This window comes from Ictalurus punctatus, chromosome 3 (genome assembly GCF_001660625.3).
Source record: "Ictalurus punctatus breed USDA103 chromosome 3, Coco_2.0, whole genome shotgun sequence".
Taxonomy (NCBI): domain Eukaryota; kingdom Metazoa; phylum Chordata; class Actinopteri; order Siluriformes; family Ictaluridae; genus Ictalurus; species Ictalurus punctatus.
In genome coordinates this window covers 30582777-30600880 of record NC_030418.2, presented here as the reverse complement: position 1 = coordinate 30600880, position 18104 = coordinate 30582777, and the positions used below count along the sequence as shown (strand labels likewise).

General features: G+C 39.4%; 2 protein-coding genes across 6 annotated transcripts in view; both read left to right on the top strand.

Annotated features, from left to right (window-relative positions):
- The window catches only part of zgc:154142 (CUB and Tryp_SPc domain-containing protein), a 51219-nt gene extending 47236 nt beyond the window's left edge, over window positions 1-3983 (top strand). The window contains exons 21-25 of the mRNA XM_017463053.3: window positions 37-149; window positions 242-336; window positions 2038-2318; window positions 2446-2606; window positions 3237-3983. Of these exons, the coding sequence (XP_017318542.1) occupies window positions 37-149; window positions 242-336; window positions 2038-2318; window positions 2446-2606; window positions 3237-3434 (848 nt within the window). The 3' untranslated portion in view covers window positions 3435-3983. The remainder of the gene's footprint in view (window positions 1-36; window positions 150-241; window positions 337-2037; window positions 2319-2445; window positions 2607-3236) is intronic.
- Window positions 3984-6170: 2187 nt separating this feature from the next.
- fam13a (family with sequence similarity 13 member A) overlaps window positions 6171-18104 on the top strand; it is an 83431-nt gene continuing 71497 nt past the window's right edge. For 3 of the 5 annotated variants that reach the window (XM_053679880.1, XM_017463495.3, XM_017463496.3), the window contains exons 1-4: window positions 6174-6426; window positions 10886-11102; window positions 15185-15394; window positions 17875-18052. In XM_053679880.1, coding sequence (XP_053535855.1) covers window positions 6400-6426; window positions 10886-11102; window positions 15185-15394; window positions 17875-18052 — 632 coding nt within the window. In that variant the 5' untranslated portion in view covers window positions 6174-6399. Of the gene's footprint in view, window positions 6427-10885; window positions 11103-15184; window positions 15395-17874; window positions 18053-18104 lie in introns of all 5 variants that reach the window. The other 2 variants (XM_017463499.3, XM_053679881.1) reach the window with 2 other exon arrangements.

Genomic DNA, 18104 nt, shown 5'->3' with positions numbered 1-18104 from the left:
TGTTAGATGTTCTAAGGTTATTTTCTCTCCTCAAAGACTGGCCTGCTGAATGTGGGACTCCTGCAGTGGCTCCAGTTACACTTGTAATGAGGGTTGTGAATGGAATGGAGGCTAAACCTCATTCTTGGCCATGGCAAGTGTCTATGCAGGTGAGAAGGAAGGATGAGCACAAGACACGGTTACTCGTCACTGTTGGTTAGCTCTTACTGACAATAATGGATGTGTTTTGTGCCTCCATCAGGTCAAACAGCTTCCTTTTATGCCTTTCCAACATGTGTGTGGTGGCTCATTGATCCATGAGGAATGGGTCCTGACTGCTGCCCACTGTTTCTCACAGTAAGAAAACACACACACACACACACACACACACACACACACACACACACACTTACATATGCAGCACAATGCCCTAAAGGGTATCATGAATGTAATCATGAAGAAACCTCATATCTCCATAAATATAGCATCCAGACATCCACATCTGTCTTCTATCACCCCTTCAATCAAATTATCCATTTATTCATCCTCCACCATATCCATCTATCTTTTAGCTCATCTATCATCCATCCATCATCCATCCATCCATCTATCCATCCATCCACCAACCTATCCATGTATCCATCCAGCCATGCATGCATACATCCATCAACCATGCATTAATCTTTCCACAAGACTATGCACCCATTATTCCACAATCAAGTCCATCCATCCACTAACCCATTCTCTCATGACCCCATCCATCCATTCATCCATCCATGCATCCATACATACATACATCCACCACTCTGTCAATCTACCTACCCAACCATTCATCAACTAACGTATCTATCCATCTTTTCCCACCAAAAGAGCGACTCATCCATCCATCCATCCACCAACCCATTCACCTATAACCCCATCAATCATACATCCATCCATCCATTCATTAACCAACGTATCTATCCATCTTTTTCCCACCAACTGGATGACTTATCCATCCATTTATCCATCCATCCATCCATCTATCCATCCATCCAGCCATGCAGTAATTCTTCCTAAAGCCTATTCATCCATTATTCCACCATCAATTCCATCCATCCATCCTTCACCCTGTCAATCTACCTGTCCATCCATTCATCAACCAACGTATCGGTCCATCTTTTTCCACCAGTCTGTCATTCAATTCAATTCAATTCAATTTTATTTGTATAGTGCTTTTTACAATAGACATTGTCTCAAAGCAGCTTTACAGAAATATATAAACACAGTATGCAGATATTAACAGTGCAAATTTATTCCCATTGAGCAAGCCGGTGGCGACGGTGGCAAGGAAAAACTGCCTAAGATGTTAAGAGGAAGAAACCTTGAGAGGAACCAGACACAGAAGGGAACCCATCCTCATCTGGGTAACAACAGATAGTGTGAAAAAGTTAATTATGGATTTATATGAAGTCTGTTTGGCCTTAGAAGCAGCCGTCGTCCCAGCAATCTGGAATTGGAATAGATGAGAGCTCCATCCAGAGGTAGGACATCCGAAACAGATCAGGCAGGTCCGGAGAGCAGAAAGGATCGGGATCTCTAGTATCTCCATAAAATCATGTGTGGCTTGACAGAAGGAGAGAGGGAGAGAAAAGATCATTAGGACTGTGCTTAGTGTAAGAGAAAGTCTAGTCAGGGTAGGCTTGAGCAAACAAATACATTTTAAGCCTAGACTTAAACACTGAGACTGTGTCTGAGTCCCGAACACTAATTGGAAGACTGTTCCATAACTGTGGGGCCCTATAAGAGAAAGCTATTCCCCCTGCTGTAGCCTTCGCTATTCGAGGTACCGTCAAATAGCCTACATCTTTTGATCTAAGTAGGCATGGCGTATCATCTCATGCACACATGCATCCATCCATCCATCAACTCACCAATCACCCATGCACCTAACAAATGATCCCTCATCCATCCACCCATCCATTTATGCATTCATTCAATTAACCCACCCATCAATCTGTTCCTTTTTCCATCAGCTTGTCCATCTGAAATCTTTTTCTGTTTATCTGTCCTCTTCAGAATCTCAGTTCCTAATTCATGGCAGATGTGTTTTGGGAAACACCACATAAACTCCAGTATGGACGGCCCCACAGAGGTGTGCGTTCCTGTGGTCGCTATCATCTCACACAAGGATTTCGTCTACCCCCAGATCAATGACCTCGCCAATGACATTGCCCTGGTGCGACTGGCCAAGCCCGTGTCCATGACACGAGAGATCAGCCCTGTGTGTCTGCCTAAACCTGAGTCCCTAATGCCTGCTGGCCACTTCTGCTATGTCACTGGATGGGGAGATGAAAAAGGTCAGGAAGAAGCAATCTTCTCAGAAACTAAATTGTACTTAATTATTATTTTACAAGGAATAACGCTTCCAAAAATTACATTTATATCAGTCAGAGTAGCTTTTAATTTGGCATATTTGTCTTACAGGCAGTACAGTTCCTTTAGTGGCTAAGAAGCTGAACCAGGCTCCTCTTCCTATTGTCTCCTATGAGACGTGCAGCAAACCAAACTACTGGTGGGACAGTGTGCGGCCTTCTATGGTCTGCGCCGGCTACGAGTCGCCCGATGAGCTTAAATCTGCCTGTCAGGTATGTGAGCGAACGAGAGGAAATGAATATGCGCAATATCTCTCTGTCTAGTGCAGTTTACAACTTCTGCTGAGTTAGTAATTACTGGTTTTAAATACTTCACTACTAAAAATGCTAAACATATTACTACGTATATTATAAGCGAATGTTTCCGAATCATTTCTGCATAGAAATGTATTTTTTAAATAAAAGTATAAAACAAAAATACAGCACAGTGTTTGGAGCTGTTCTATTTCAGTCATCTTTCAATATATCCAAGAAATCCTGCACTATCACTATAGAAATGGCGTAGGCTTCGTAGCACTGATGTAATACCCGAGGCTGTAAAATACAAATGGTTGACAGTCAGGCTGAGTCTCATGGGGCCCTGTGCAGTTACATAAGCTCTCACTGTTACTCATAATTGCACTGTGTTATATAAAACCCTGAATGATGCCATGTGGCCATCTAATTAAACTAATGGGTCCAAATTATGGCCTTTTGTTTTAATGAGATTCCACAAATTATTACTTACACACTAGGTAATGAGCATCAGAGGTACATAAGGTTTGAATCACATTGTGCTTTTCTTTTTTATTTCTTTGTCATTTTGTTTAACACGAATCCATCTCTCCCGTTCTCCTGGATCAGGGTGACTCAGGTGGGCCATTCGTGTGCAAATCAGCTGACACTGGGTCCCTTTGGGAGGTGCACGGCGTGGTGAGCTTCGGTCCTCGTGGCTGCGTTGTGGACAAAAAGCCATCCGTGTTCACTCGAGTCTCAGCCTTCAACCACTGGATAGAAGACAACATCAAGCGATACGTCTATGAAAACACTCCAGCTGCTTAAATCTGAGCAAGAATACCTGAAATAGACTCTCCATGTCTTTCTCGCCTTTAATCTCACCTTTATTTTTGCATTTTCTTTACAACAACTCCTTAGTGGACGCTGGGGGTGGAACCAAGAACCAACTAGACACAGAAAGAAAGATGGAGATGTTATTACAATCTCAGTACGGTGGTTTATTTAGTCAATCAAGTCATGATGCTGAATTTAACGAGAGTCAATGTAAGTAGATTAACTGACAAAATTTAACAGGCTAAAGTTGCTAATGTGAAATTTTTCTCACACACAACCAAAAAGCCTCATATAATAATTTGTATGCTATTATAGTTTATATGATTCAGTAATATCATCAGTATATCAAGTTCTCTTAAATGGTTCTAAACCTCATTCTGTGAAGTTCTTCCTCATGCATATACAGGTCATTCTATGGAATTATTATGTTATTACTTATTGTAATCAACTGACAGTTTGCCATCATGTCAAAATATGTCAAAACATGTCAACAATAGAAGCATAACGCTTCAGGAAAAATAAAATAACCGCTCATTTTCATATGTTTACATTCCTGCTGTTATTTATCCAAATAAATTGATCCAATTTAGATTTATCCAAATAAATCGAAATAATTTAGTTGAAAAATAATGCAAGCCAATCTTTTAAACTGTAAACATTGGGTCTTCAGCTGTGTGTTATCAATATACTACAAGGTATTTTGCAATAACCATCAAGCAATGCAATAAGCAATGTTATACTTGTTATATTTAGGGTCCAAACACCAAGGATCCATCCATCTTCTATACCGCTTTATCCTTTTCAGGGTCACGGGGAAACCTGGAGCCTATCCCAGGGAGCATGGGGCACGAGGTGGGTTACACCCGGGACAGGGTGCCAATCCATCGCAGGGCACAATCACATACACATTCACACACCCATTCATTCATACACTACGGACACTTTGGACATGCCAATCAGCCTACCATGCATGTCTTTGGACTGGGGTAGGAAACCGGAGTACCCGGAGGAAACCCCCCGCAGCACGGGGAGAACATGCAAACTCCTCACACACAGAGCCGCGGCAGGAATCGAACCCCCGACCCTAGAGGTGTGAGGCGAACGTGTTAACCACTGTTTATTAATTTTCACCATTGCCCATTTTTGAGGTGCTTGGCATGCTTGGATCAATAGCACCCCTTTAACATTTTACTTAATTATGAGCATCCAGTTTCACCAACACGCACCAAATTTAGTAGTCACGTGTGTCTCCTTTACCCAAATAATTTCACCATCACATCCTTGAACTCTGCATAACGGGAAGTTAGGAAGCCATTTAGATAGGTATGAAACTTTTACTCCTCAAACCAAATTTTGTCAGTATGATATCAATCCAGGATGCTAAACTGTGAAAGAATGTTCGATATTTTAAATGATGTTGCCATGGTGGTGCAATTAATTAACCTGCAACAACAACAGCACACAAACAGGAAGTGTGGCATTATTCCAATGCACATCATGCATTAAAAACCTGCTGCTTCAACAGAATAAAATGAAGTTCAGGGTTATTTGTTCAATGGTTTGGTACTGGTTCTCTGGCAGTCCTGAAATAGAAACTCACAACCTTTCAATCACTAGCTCAAAACCTTAACCACTGATCCAATACTGTCCGTAATCCAAAATACGTTAGGAATGAAACACAATAAGGTATACTGACATAGAAAAAATTCAATAGCAAGGTGGTATGATATGGGCTTGTGTGATGCGATATTGATGAAGGGTTTTATTCTCCTTATATGGCAGCAATTTGCCAATATTTATAGATTGACACAACATAATATGCATGCATTTACAGTCACATTTAACCTTGTCTGACATCTGTGAATCAAATTAGTTCCTGTTAACACTTACTTTATAGCACCTAACAGCTGCTCCCTCACCAGAGTCTCTTTTTTCTCTACTGAAGTTTCTAACACAAACAAATGCAGCTTGTCATGTTACTGAGAAAATGCAAACTCTACTGTACTGCAGATTTTAGGTTTACTACTGAAAAAAAAAAAGTGCTGACACTGGAGACTCCTTCCATAAATCTCCCCATAGAAAAGTGATTTAAAATCCATGTATGTGTAGTGTCCCTCTTACTATAGAAAAGATAGCACATTAGAACAAGTGCATTAATACAAACCTGTGATTTGGCGTGCAGTCAGAACTACTTTCCGAGCTGAAGCTGTAGACAGTTAATCAACACCTTCTGGCCAATCAGATTCAAGAATTCAACAGCACTGTGGTATAGCCCAATTTAAAGCACAGTTAGTGTAAAACAAACAGAAATGTCAACTTCAATCTACTGTAAATGCAATTTAAACAGCCCTTCGAAAATAACTGTAAAATATTTTTGGAATTTCCTGATATTGATAATAGAAAGTTCAGGAATAATATTAAATATGATAAGCTATCCCTTTTAAGTGCCTCTAACAGATAAACATGACGCTATGCTGTATATTGCTTAAAACAAAATAATAGTTGGATTATATAAGGAGGTTCAGGGGGTTAGTGAACCCCAGCACTACGAATTGTGAATGGAGGAAGTGAATAAAGGCACATGTTGCGTTTTCAGCACTTCACCCCCAGGCAAAGACACACTCAAAGATTCAGCCTGTTGGTCACATGACTCATCTAGCCAACCAACTGGAGTGCAGGGCTCAGATTTCAGTTCAAGAGGAGGCTCTAATCCGTGTAGAGGTTTTCAGACAGAGAAGGAGGCTGACTTGAGGGACTCCTTTCTGTCTCTGACTCAATCCAGACTTTGTTAGACTTCCGCACTAGACTACAAATGGACGACGGATGGACTGAGTTCATGGTTCTTGGCTTTGGGCTTTGTTCTGGAATGTTTCTAGGACCTGCATAAGGAGGAGGGGGTGGATTTAAGGAAATCATCCTTCGTGCTTTAAAGCCACCACGTAGAAGAAGTGAGAGAATGGGGGCAGGAGCACTCACCATTTGTGTAAGTATGGAAAAACACCAGGCCGGAGACTCCTTTTAAGGCAGAGAGACAGATATTTAAAGACTAAGACAGACTTTTAAGATCAAGAGAGGCTTTTGGGAAAAAAGTTTCGAAAGACGTGATGGTTTTCTTAAGAGGAAAAAGTTGATAAAGAGCAACAGAGCCAGTCATGCAGTGTGCATCTCTGTGTCTGTGTGTCCATGCCCGTGTGTGCTTGTGTGAGTGTATTTGTGTATCTGTACTTTTCTTGGCTGTCATCCTAGACATGACTTTGGGCAAAGACAGTTTGCTCACAGTGGTCAGTTTTTCCGCATGGCCTCTGCTTAAAGACTTCTCTTGCATCCATTAGGACACGCCAGCTTTTGCACTCTTGCACGTCCCAGTCAAAGCTGAAAACTACACATTTCTCTTTCTCTCCTGGTAGTTTTAAGTGATCTTCTGTAGATGTGAGAGAAAAGGCCATGCAGATCTCTTAAAACATGCAATCCAAACATCCAGTCATTGTGTGTTCAAGGAAAAAGAAAGTAAGGAAGTTTGGTAGTAAAGCTGTCCTGTGTTAGGTGGTTAAAGCCCATTATGGAGGCATGATCATGTTTTCTCTAGTACAGCTGTTGCTGGTGGTCTTCTGAGCCCCAACACACGCTCCAACAGTTGCTCCTCAGCCCACACAGAAAGAGGCAAGGAAATTGAGAATGGAAAAAAAAGAAGAAAGAAAGCGCATGCTGAGGCTTGTTGCCACTCATACAGAGTGGAGAACTGTGGGTATTGACTCCATCTGCACAGAATCCCAGATAAAACAAAGCCTTATATTCAGATCATCAAAGCAAAGACTGAAGATTGGGAATAAATCCAGCTTTTCAGACAGAATCAAATCCAAGGACAGAGTTGCGCAGTCAAGAGCCAGCTGTAGGGTGCGACTATAGTTCTCTGGCAGTCCTGGGGTTTGAATTCACCACCATCTGGTGTGAGGGAAATGATTCATTTTTTTTTATCTCAGGAAAATTTACTTGTGAGTTAAATTTGCCAAACGTATCATGTACCGCTGATATGATGGAATGAATCAATGGGACATCGCACTTGATGATAACCCTCCACAAAAATACTGTGTCTCTTGTGCTTCTTAATAAGTACTCTCTTTACTTATTTATTGCTCGAACCAGACTCTTTCCGTTAGCAAATATTTTTACCATTATTATATCTCTCTCTCTATATATATATATACCCGTCGGTATATATCTTAGTTTTGTAGCTGTGATCTAAGAAACACTAATATCTCTGCCGTCACAGAGGCGAAGTTCCTGGAACTTCTTATAAGAAACCGTTCCATGTAATACTTATTTCTATGTAATACACACATTTCTTATATCATTGACCTCCCTTCCATACAGACAGCAATACACAATGACTTCATAAAATTCTAATTCTAAATCATTGACTCCCTTCTACACAGACAGCAATACACAATGACTTCATAAAATTCTAATTCTAATTCTAAATTCTTGATGATTCCTACCCGTCAGTGGTAAGTCTGCATCAGTCTTTCGCTCTGCTTAACAAAGGACAAACTGCTTTCACATCAACACGACTTCAGAGTGAAACTTTTCCATGGGCGACCTCCGGTTTACTTGTTGTCCAGAAAAGCTGAAAAGACTCGCGCAGCCCAGCCAGGAGGTGCCAAATTGTTGTGGAAATTAGAGAACACTCACCGACTCGTCCTCTGAAGGTAAAAAGGTTTATTACAGAAAGATGGTCAATACAGGATAGAATAAAGCAGGATAGAATAATGAGAGCGCTCTGAAGTGCTTGTGCTGAACCACTACTATATATATGAAACACAGAGCATGACACACTTCTCTGTACGGATTAGAAGCAGTTTGAGGCAGTTCAAACAGGCTTTGTTTTAGGATGTTAGAAGATGTGCAGATGAACATGTTTGTGTCTCTGCAAGTAGATAAACATTCTGTACTGATATAAGTGACATGACATGGCCTTCTTAGGCGTTATCCTCTGATGAGAATGAAACAGAACAAGAACAAAACTATTACGAGGTGAAAATGACTAATTTCCCTCACATTTCCCCCATTTTATCATTACAAAATATGATAACTAAAATTAACAGAGAAATTACTATGCTGTGAGTACATCAGAACTTCAGAATCCTTTCACGGTTCAACTGAATTCATCATACAGACATAATGAAGGCGCTAAGACTGTTTTTGCAGATATAAAGTATCCTGTAGTCAAGCGAGCTTATTTTAGAGTGAAATGAGAGTCATCATGGTCAAATGTATATTTACAATAGACATGAAATGGATGTCAATGGGTCGTCATCGTCATTGTCAGAGTCAGGATATGATACCCAGTCAGGTTTAGGATACAAGTCAGGTTGGTCATCATAGGGATCGTACTCAATATCCGTCAACCTAAAAATAACGGCAATTTGAATAGTTCTAGGAAATAGAATTGTCTGGGAATGTACTTATTATTCGAATAGTTCATTAGAGGGATCCATTGGCTTTTTTTATACACTGAAAGGCATCCTTGGCTGTGAAAAGTTAAGATTGATAACCCCTGCTCTAGTGGGTACAGAAGACCCATAATGCACTTTGCTGTTTGTAGGGAATATGATTAAGACACGGTCATCTGTGTGAGTCAGCTCAGTCTGAGAGATCAGGCATGTCAGGAGCAGCTGGTAAAGGACGTTTGAGTTTTCACAGCAGGTGGGTGAGAAACGGGAGAGCAATCGACACTGCTATCAGAAACAATGGACAAAGTGCCATTAGTAATTAAAGAGCATTGTCAAGGAGATGGCCGGTGAGTGGATAGTTTCCTAGAGTCGACCAAACAGTATTTCGTGAGTCTCGGTGTGTGAATATAAATTAGCATTCTGGTATAAATCTAGTGTTTAATGTTATGTGTATTGTATTGTATATGCAATATTGTATCTCTCTGCTTTTAGCTTTTTGATAGACATTCCTATTGTCTTGGGAATCCCTACTACGATCAGCTAATCCTGACTGCTAGATTCTGATGGAAGCGTTAATGAACACATCAGTGCTAGATTTAGTGGTGTACTGTAGGTCTTACCTTAACTCCTTAAACTTCCAGGATCAGTGAGAATCATTTATTGAAGTTGAAGAATAATATGGTTTAAGCCTCATAGCTCGGAATTGAAGGAGTTACTGAATGTGGGATTAAACCTTGACCAAGGTGATTGTAATGATGCAAACTTAATTATACCTTCATGATGTATCATGGAAGACTTTTTGAAGGCTTATAGGTGAACTGAATACTTTAAATTGCCCATAAGTGTGACTGAATGCGTGCATGAGTGTGTATGTGTGTGTGTGTGTGTGTGTGTGTGTGTTCATGGTGTCCTGTGATGGACCGGTGTCCATGGTGGATGTGCTGATGCGTAACAAAGTAAAATGTATAATCATTGATAAGCTGATGTTTTCTTTAATATATTTAAGATTTTAACATTTTGGGAAGGAGTCTCCAGTGTCAGAGCTTTGTAACAGAGAACATTGTGCTTTGAGGTTTCTCCGTCACATCCATTTTTTCCCCTTGTTAACTTAAAGAAAGAGAATAAATTAGACGCTAGTGAAGGCATGTTCCATAACATAAAACTATTTTATTTATTTCTAAATTTAAAAAATTGGCAAATTGCTGCATTTTTGCATTGGGCCACATCACTGATTATTTTACTATACCAGTGCTCCTTGAGTGTTTTATGTAAATGTTTAACAGTACACTGACAACAACCGATCGACCGATTGTGATTCATCCCTTTCCATTAATTAATCTGGTAAAGAGGAGTTGACCATTTATGAATATCTACAGAAGGGCTACAGTCAGTAATTGTATACAAAAAAAAGTGCACCTGTATATGGCTGGTGTACATGATGTAAGTGTAAGTGAATACAATAAAGTGGCAACAATTGTAAGTACCTGACCTTTTCTTGCTTCAGTAGTTCACTTAATGCTTCCTAACCAAGCCTGTTCTACCCAGAATTGTTCATTGTTCTACCTGCAGGATCATTTGCACAGACCTCTGTTTTGCGCAGGTGATATTAATAAAAATTCAGGCTTCCCCATAGAGAATATTTACAAACAGCTTGATTACTCTGCCCATAAAAGCTCTGTCAGCTGTCTTTTCTGTGTGATAAGTCCCTGCTCGCTTTAACCGTCACCTCTCTTTCCTTAAGATAAGTCTTTGCTTGCTTTAGACGATTCCCTTAGCTACAGGTGCGCAGCAACCAGAGTCCTGAACGTTCCCTGCAGGAACTGGTGCACTCCCTTCTCTCTCTCTGAGCCACGGCGTTGTGTTTTGTCGCGTCAGACACACCGTTACGTCCCCGTGGAGGCTCTCAAGAAAGTGATCCGAGGAACAGCGACGATGTGGCCGAGGGCAGCCGTGCCTGTGGTTGACTTTTCTCCTTTCTTGTGTTTCTCTAAGCACAACAAAACAGCCGTGCAGATCAGGATCAGGGAGGACATGAAGAAGATGGTCCAACTGCCTGTGCTGAAGAACCTGCCGACTTCTGCCACAGCCGGAGATGAGAGAGGTCCAAGGGTGTTCGGCGTGGCCCTGATGGAGCTGAGCAAACTGGGATTGGTGAAGGACGGCGTGCCCTCGGTGTTGAGGAGCATGGTGGAGTACATCAGACAGCACGGTGAGTAAAGTGGAGAGTCATGATACACCAATGACAGGCTTTATTAAAAGTATTCAGAATCAAATGTAACATATAAAGCATACAAAACAGAATGAATTCAATTTATACACAATGCACAACATGCTTTAGTGATATGCAAATAACTTTATTTCATAACTATTGACTGTGCACAGTATTTTATTTTCTGAGGTCTGCTAACAAACCGACACCACAAAACAAAACTTTAAGAGGCTGCGAATCAAATGAATTCAATGTTTACACAAAGGAACAGGAAGAAAAAAAGTCATACATTTGGTTAAAATGCTGTTTAATTGGTTACCATTTTGTTTTAACTTAATGGGGTGAAACCACTGTGGGTTTACACTCTGGGTAATTTCGAATTGTTTTTATACGTCACTGGTCAGCGTTTCTAAAATCACATATGAAACCCATGATATACCAAAAAAGCATTAAAAAGCAAAAAGACCACTAACCGTACACACAGGAGGGAGTATGCATTGAATTCATGCAAAATAACAAATACAAAATTGTCGTGCAAATTTAACCTAATCAAGACTGCTTCATTTATGTAGTACATTTCATTTTCATTCAAATCTTAAGATCCTTTGCACAAGCAAGAGTAAAGACAATAAATCAAATTAATAGAAAAAAGAAAGCAAAAGAAACGTAAAGCAGGAAACTAGGACTAAGTTTATTATGCTTTGGGGAGGATTTGGTGTAAGAGCCACTCACCCATGTATTATGTAGTGTATTATATATTAGTGATGTTCTGTCATATGTGCTGTTACTGAGGGAACAAATCATGCTTTTACTTAACACGCTGCTTTGTTTAACATTCTGTTCCAATGTCACACCCAGCTCCACCACCAGGTGTCCCTGCTCTCAATCCATGGCCAGTCCAGACTTTACAGTTCACTAACTCACCTGAACTCTAACTCACTTGCTTCCAGTGTTTAGTAAATCACTCAGCACTGCAAAAAAAATGGACATCTTAGCAAGTGAACATAGTCCAACTTATTTAGTGTTTCCTATTATAACATTACACTAAACCAAATATAAGATTCAACTTATTTTTAGACTATTTATTTATTTATTTATTTTTTTTACTAATTTCAAGCTTTAAAAAAGTATTGTTCCATTTACGAATACATTTGCTTTTTTCTAGATATAAACTCTTAAAATTAGACACATTATACGCTATATATATATATATATATATATATATATATATATATATATATATATATATATATATATATATATATATATGATTGGTGGTATTAAATATCCTTCAGCTATCTGAAGGATATTTTACTGCCTGTCTTCTTGGACTACATTTTAATCAGAAAGCTAACAGTACTGTATTCAGGATTTCTTTGAATGAAAACAGTTACAGGTTTGCCAGCCCTGTTTTCCAACTTTTACTGAACACTAAACAGAATGATAGAATGACTATGCCTGAAGAGTATATACACGTGATGTTGCCTTCACATTTGTCCAGAATATAATATATTGCATAGCTCAGTTCATGGAAAAAGTTCTAAAGGGCAAGGTTAGTGGTAATACCTTTACTTTACTGAACTGATTCATATGCAATCAAATGAAATCCAACCACATCATCCATACTAGAGTGTTTTTATGAAATGAGGTCCTAGAAGACAGCTGTTTTATATTGCCTTTCAAATTGGGCAGCCTTTATACTGGTCACAATTCTTGCCTACCTATGCATCTTCTCCCAAATTCAATGACTGTAGGGCTAGGGACGATATTTTAGAGAGACTACAAAAACAATATTAGGCCTTAATCATTCACAGAAGCATTTACACATGACATATGGTATTCATGACAATCCAGTTAGTTTAGAAAAAAAAGTTTATATCCCATGAGAGCTGCAGAGTTTGTGTAAATGTATATAAATTTCGCTTAATGGACTTTAAATCATATAACTGGCGAATTACTGCAATTGTATATACGGATTACTCTGTCAAGTTTACATTGCTTATTTATTTCAAATACAGATATTTAATGAAAATTTTGATATTAATGACAAAGAAAGCAAATCCATAAATTAAGACAAAGCGATTCAATTAGGACAAAGGTAATGGCACCCTAGAAAAGGAGGAAGAATTAGTGTGTCACTGATGCGCTGCAGTGGCTGAGCTGCGCTACTGGAAGATTTAGCGCACGCTGCATTTAGAAGGCACCGTTTCACCGTTGTCGTCTTCATCGCTCTGTAAGCTTTGCTTTTTATGGAGTTTTGTGGGCATCATTAAAAGTAAATCAGCTGTGACGTCATTGCACTCAGATCTACGTCTGACTGGCATTTATCAACATACGCATAAGAGTACAAATTAAATCACTAAAACTTTTGTAATTATGGCAGGAATTTCTGTTTGAGCTATGAAAACATTTACAAACAACTTTATTAAAAGACTGATAAATGAGCTCCACTGTGTGTATTATAGTATGTACAGTATATTGTATAATTGATTCTTGCTACATAACTGTATTTGATCTCTGAACTGACTTTTAAGAAGTTACAGCCAGTCCAGGGTCAATCAGCTCTTTATGTCATGAGTTAAGGCACTGGTAAGGACTCTGGCTCGCTACACATGAGAGAGCATGAGATCATTTCCGGTGACATGACTGCGTACTCGCGTTGTAAAACATCACCGGTGGCATTTCTCAACAACAGGCAGGGCCGAAATCTTTCTGACGTTATATACGTCGTATAAATTTGCTCGCTTAATCACACGCGTTTCTGTTATGGTACTTCATTAAACACTTAAAAGTTGTTAGACTCAAACAAACCATATATAGAACATCAAATAACAAATAAAGTGAAAAATCGGGAATGTACGTAATCATTTAAGAGCTACAACAATGATAACATGCTACATTGGTAGACGAAGTTGAGTTCGTCCGCCATTTTTTTTTCGAGCTGAGACGTTTCAGAAAATATGACATCATTTCCAGTAAGGGAACATAGAGAGCATCGATGCTTCCTGGTGCATTGTGGGATACTTTTAAGGACCAAACGTTCAGTACACTAGAAGGATTTTGCGATTGAGACAGCGCTTAAAATGGCCGACTCCCTGATCGGTGTCCTGATTACTGAACTAGGGCACTGAGTGAAACAGACCCCTGGTTTCTCCAAATTTATAAAAACCTCGACAGAATTTTTTGTATTTTGAAGCGTATTGACACATTAATGGCAAACACACCTAACATTAATGAATATTAATTAATGAACACCAAACATTAATGAATATTTTCCATCAATACCATATGTTGTATTATTGTCTAATCCTGATTTTAACTATACTTTACCATAAATATAACGTCATGCGAGGCGAAAACATGGTGTTGTGTTCAGTCTGTTTCTCAGCAAAAACAAACTTTCATCTCCTTTTATTGAACACAATTTTCACAGGCTGCACTTTGAACATTATGTTTTGTCAATATGTGAACTGGCAGCTAAGGCATATTGTTAAGTTGAGCAGTCATATCTCAAAGTAAATAGTGCTGTGGCGTTAAAATGCCAGTTTAAACTGAACATAAACATGTGCAATACAGAGCTAGTGTAAACGAACGCGAATGGCAGTATTTACAGTAGTTATTAGTTCAGAAAGAGGCCATGGATGTTGACTCTGGAACAAATAATATTTGAACAAACACTAGTTCGACAGTTTATAATGGCTTCGTAGACAGTAACCTGAACACATGGAATGGATTCTTAGCATAATTTATGGAGGATATTATGTTGATCTATCACTCCTTTTTTTTTTTTTTTGCTCAAATGCATCTTAATACTCAAGTTTATTTTTTAATACAGTCCTAGCTAAATTACCATTTACTTCAGCCACATGATAAATACTGTATATTCTGTCAGGGCTGTGTTTTTGTTCCACAGACTGCAGTTCTTCTTATTCTCCTCTGGATGGCAGTATAACACAATGTCTTACACTGATACACTGTCTTACTGAACATTACAGCGTAGTACAGTGTCTCTGCTGGAAGCTGCACGATTAGTGAAAAGGTTGAAATGATAAAACCGTCATGCTTTGTATGTCATTTGTCAGGACTGCAGCAGGAAGGTTTGTTCCGTGTGAGTGCTAGCGTGCGTGCTGTGGAGAGTCTGAAGCAGAGGCTGGACAGGGGAGACGAGGTGGATCTCGAGCAGGAGGCTGAGGTCTGCACCGTGGCCAGCTTGCTGAAGCTGTACCTGAGAGAGCTTCCTGAGGGCCTCGTTCACTCCTCCATCCACAACAAACTCATTCAGCTGTATAACGGTGAGCAACACACTCATTCAGCCTCGGCGCAGCTATGGTGGAGTGATACTGTGACTCAGTGGTGTGTTGTGTGCATTGGGTCATTGGAAAACCCCAGAAAGATCAAGATTGACATATCCTGTGTCTTCCCCAATGCATTTTCAATCAATATTAGGTAAGGAATAAAACACTTAGGGGGATGTGCTGCTGTTAGAAACTAATCAACAGCAGGCTGGTATGAAGAAATGGAACCAACCTGAATTTTTTTATTTCACTTACACCACAGCAATTTTTATTTTTATTTTTATTAAAGAACACCACAGTGTACTTTTTATTCGTTTATAGTTACATTTAATGTTGTGGAACGTCCACAAAACAAGTTAGTTCCTGTTATCACTTACAGTATAGCAGCTACAAACAGCCATTGCTTCACTAACCTCTCTTTTTCTCACTTTTCTCACCTTGTTTTGTTAATAAAACACACACACACACACACACACACACACACACACACACACACACACACACACGGAGTGTTTGGGAAATAGGAAGACACATCTGTATGGATTTGTGAACGCAAAACGAAAATGATACTGATTTTAAAGAGCTAATATCAAATATCATATCAATATAACCAAATATAATCTCTAATTTAAGCAGGCACCAATAAAATAAGATAAACAAGGCTTCACTGATATGATGATATCGACATATGATTAAATAAACAGTGATATCAATACAAAACAGGCCATTTACAAAGAATTATAATTAAAGGACATTGTGATATTTCTATTGGTGCAACTATCTAAGATTTAATATCAGATGATTGCTTGTATAGGCATCCAAGAGTCCTTAATTACCATCACACACATAACAAGGACTTATCACATGCTAGTACACTACATTATGCTTGAATGCTGTTCAAAATAGCATCACATTCCACTTAAATATGGTTTCTCATAGGAGCTTTAGAGACCTTATATTCCCATACCAATACACCGCATCGTGTTTTATTTCTTACTCGGAGCAATCGAGAGCGTATATCCAAGAGAAGTTCAGACTCTATTTTTATCACCGAGTCGATGACCTGAAAGTGCCACTCTCGTTCTCTTTCTCTTTCCCTGTGTCACACACATGCCTGCATGAACATCCTGCACAGATGGTGCACCTGGCGGCTCAGGAAGCAAGCGTAACAGCCACGTTTGTGTGAGGTGACAAAATGTACAATGTACTGTATGTACAGGTAACATCTCACTGGTCAATGTTTGCCACTCACTGTAGATGTGACAATGCCATCATGTGACAGAATCTGGGAATTTCCCTCGAACATCAGGGTAGGAAATCAGATTAGACCAGTCATGCTTTCTTGGAGAGCGGGAATCAGTTTAACCTCATTTGACACAGTTTGGTTAAAGTCAGAAGGAAAGCGACGGTGAATAATGTAGAACAATACACACAGCTGCTTCTCGGTAAATAGTCTCTTTACTGCAGGGAATGATGAGTCAAGTATGGGAGAGACTGGTTACAATTCCTGATTTATCTACTAGTTGTTATCTTCTAGCATTTATTGCCTTCTATATGCAGTTACTAGTTTATCAATTAGAGGTTTCCTGGCATCATTTGGTGCTATTTCCCGGTCTCAGCAATATCGATAGGCTAATAATCTATAGGCTATAGCCTTGTATTGTGCAATGAATGAATTAAATAAACAAATAAACAAATTAGTAAATAAATTATTTTTAATAAACGTATGGTGGATTCTGATGGCTGAATATTTATTTATGTTTAATTTGCTCACAAGAAGTGGCTGTTCCCAAACAATTTAATATTCAAAGGCACTATGAAACCAGTCATGGTAGAAAATCAATCCATCATCCATTCATCCATCCATAGGCCTATAGGAAAATAATCAAAGGGAGGTGGTGTGATGTGGCTGATGCGTTAACACCAGAAACAGCTGTAAAAGCTGAGCAATATGACACTGTAATATTTACACTGTGTCACAATACAAGGGTATCATAATATGTTTTTATAAAATTCATAAATGTGTAGTGATTCTGAGTTGAGGGGGGATTTTCTTCGGTTTTCCCAGTCGGAGGTCAGAAATTCCGAGTTACCAGATTTAGTCGAACGCAGAATCTGATGCTGGCATTCTGTGCTACACTTCATTATCTGATTGTCACAAGTGTGACTCAAGTGTGAATACACATGCACTTACACACACACACACATCTGCTGCCACAGCTATTAAATCCCCAGTTCTCCTTATTTTCCCAGCAACTCTGACTCAGCCTTTCTGATTTCTTCGTCCACCTTTCACCCAATTACAAAACTCATGCTGACTCTGCCTCCTGTTTCCTGTTTCTGAGATGTATCTTAGTCTTCGGTCCTATTCTGTAAAATAATAAAAGCGTTTTTATAGAGTGAGCTGGGAGGTCTTACCATGCCGTTCATGTTTATAATCCCGGACATTGTGTTTGTGTGTGTGTTTTTATGTACAGAATCCAGTGAGGATGAGTTCTGTAAGAGCATTCAAGAACTCCTGATAAAGTTACCAGATGTTCATTACAGCGTCCTGCGTCACCTGTGCCACTTCCTCACCCATGTGGAGCAGCAGCAGTGCCACAACAGGATGACTGCATTCAACCTGGCAACCGTGTTCGGCCCCAATGTTTTCCAGTGAGTATACAAGCACCACTGAGCCACTACTGCAAAGAACAAAAAAATATTG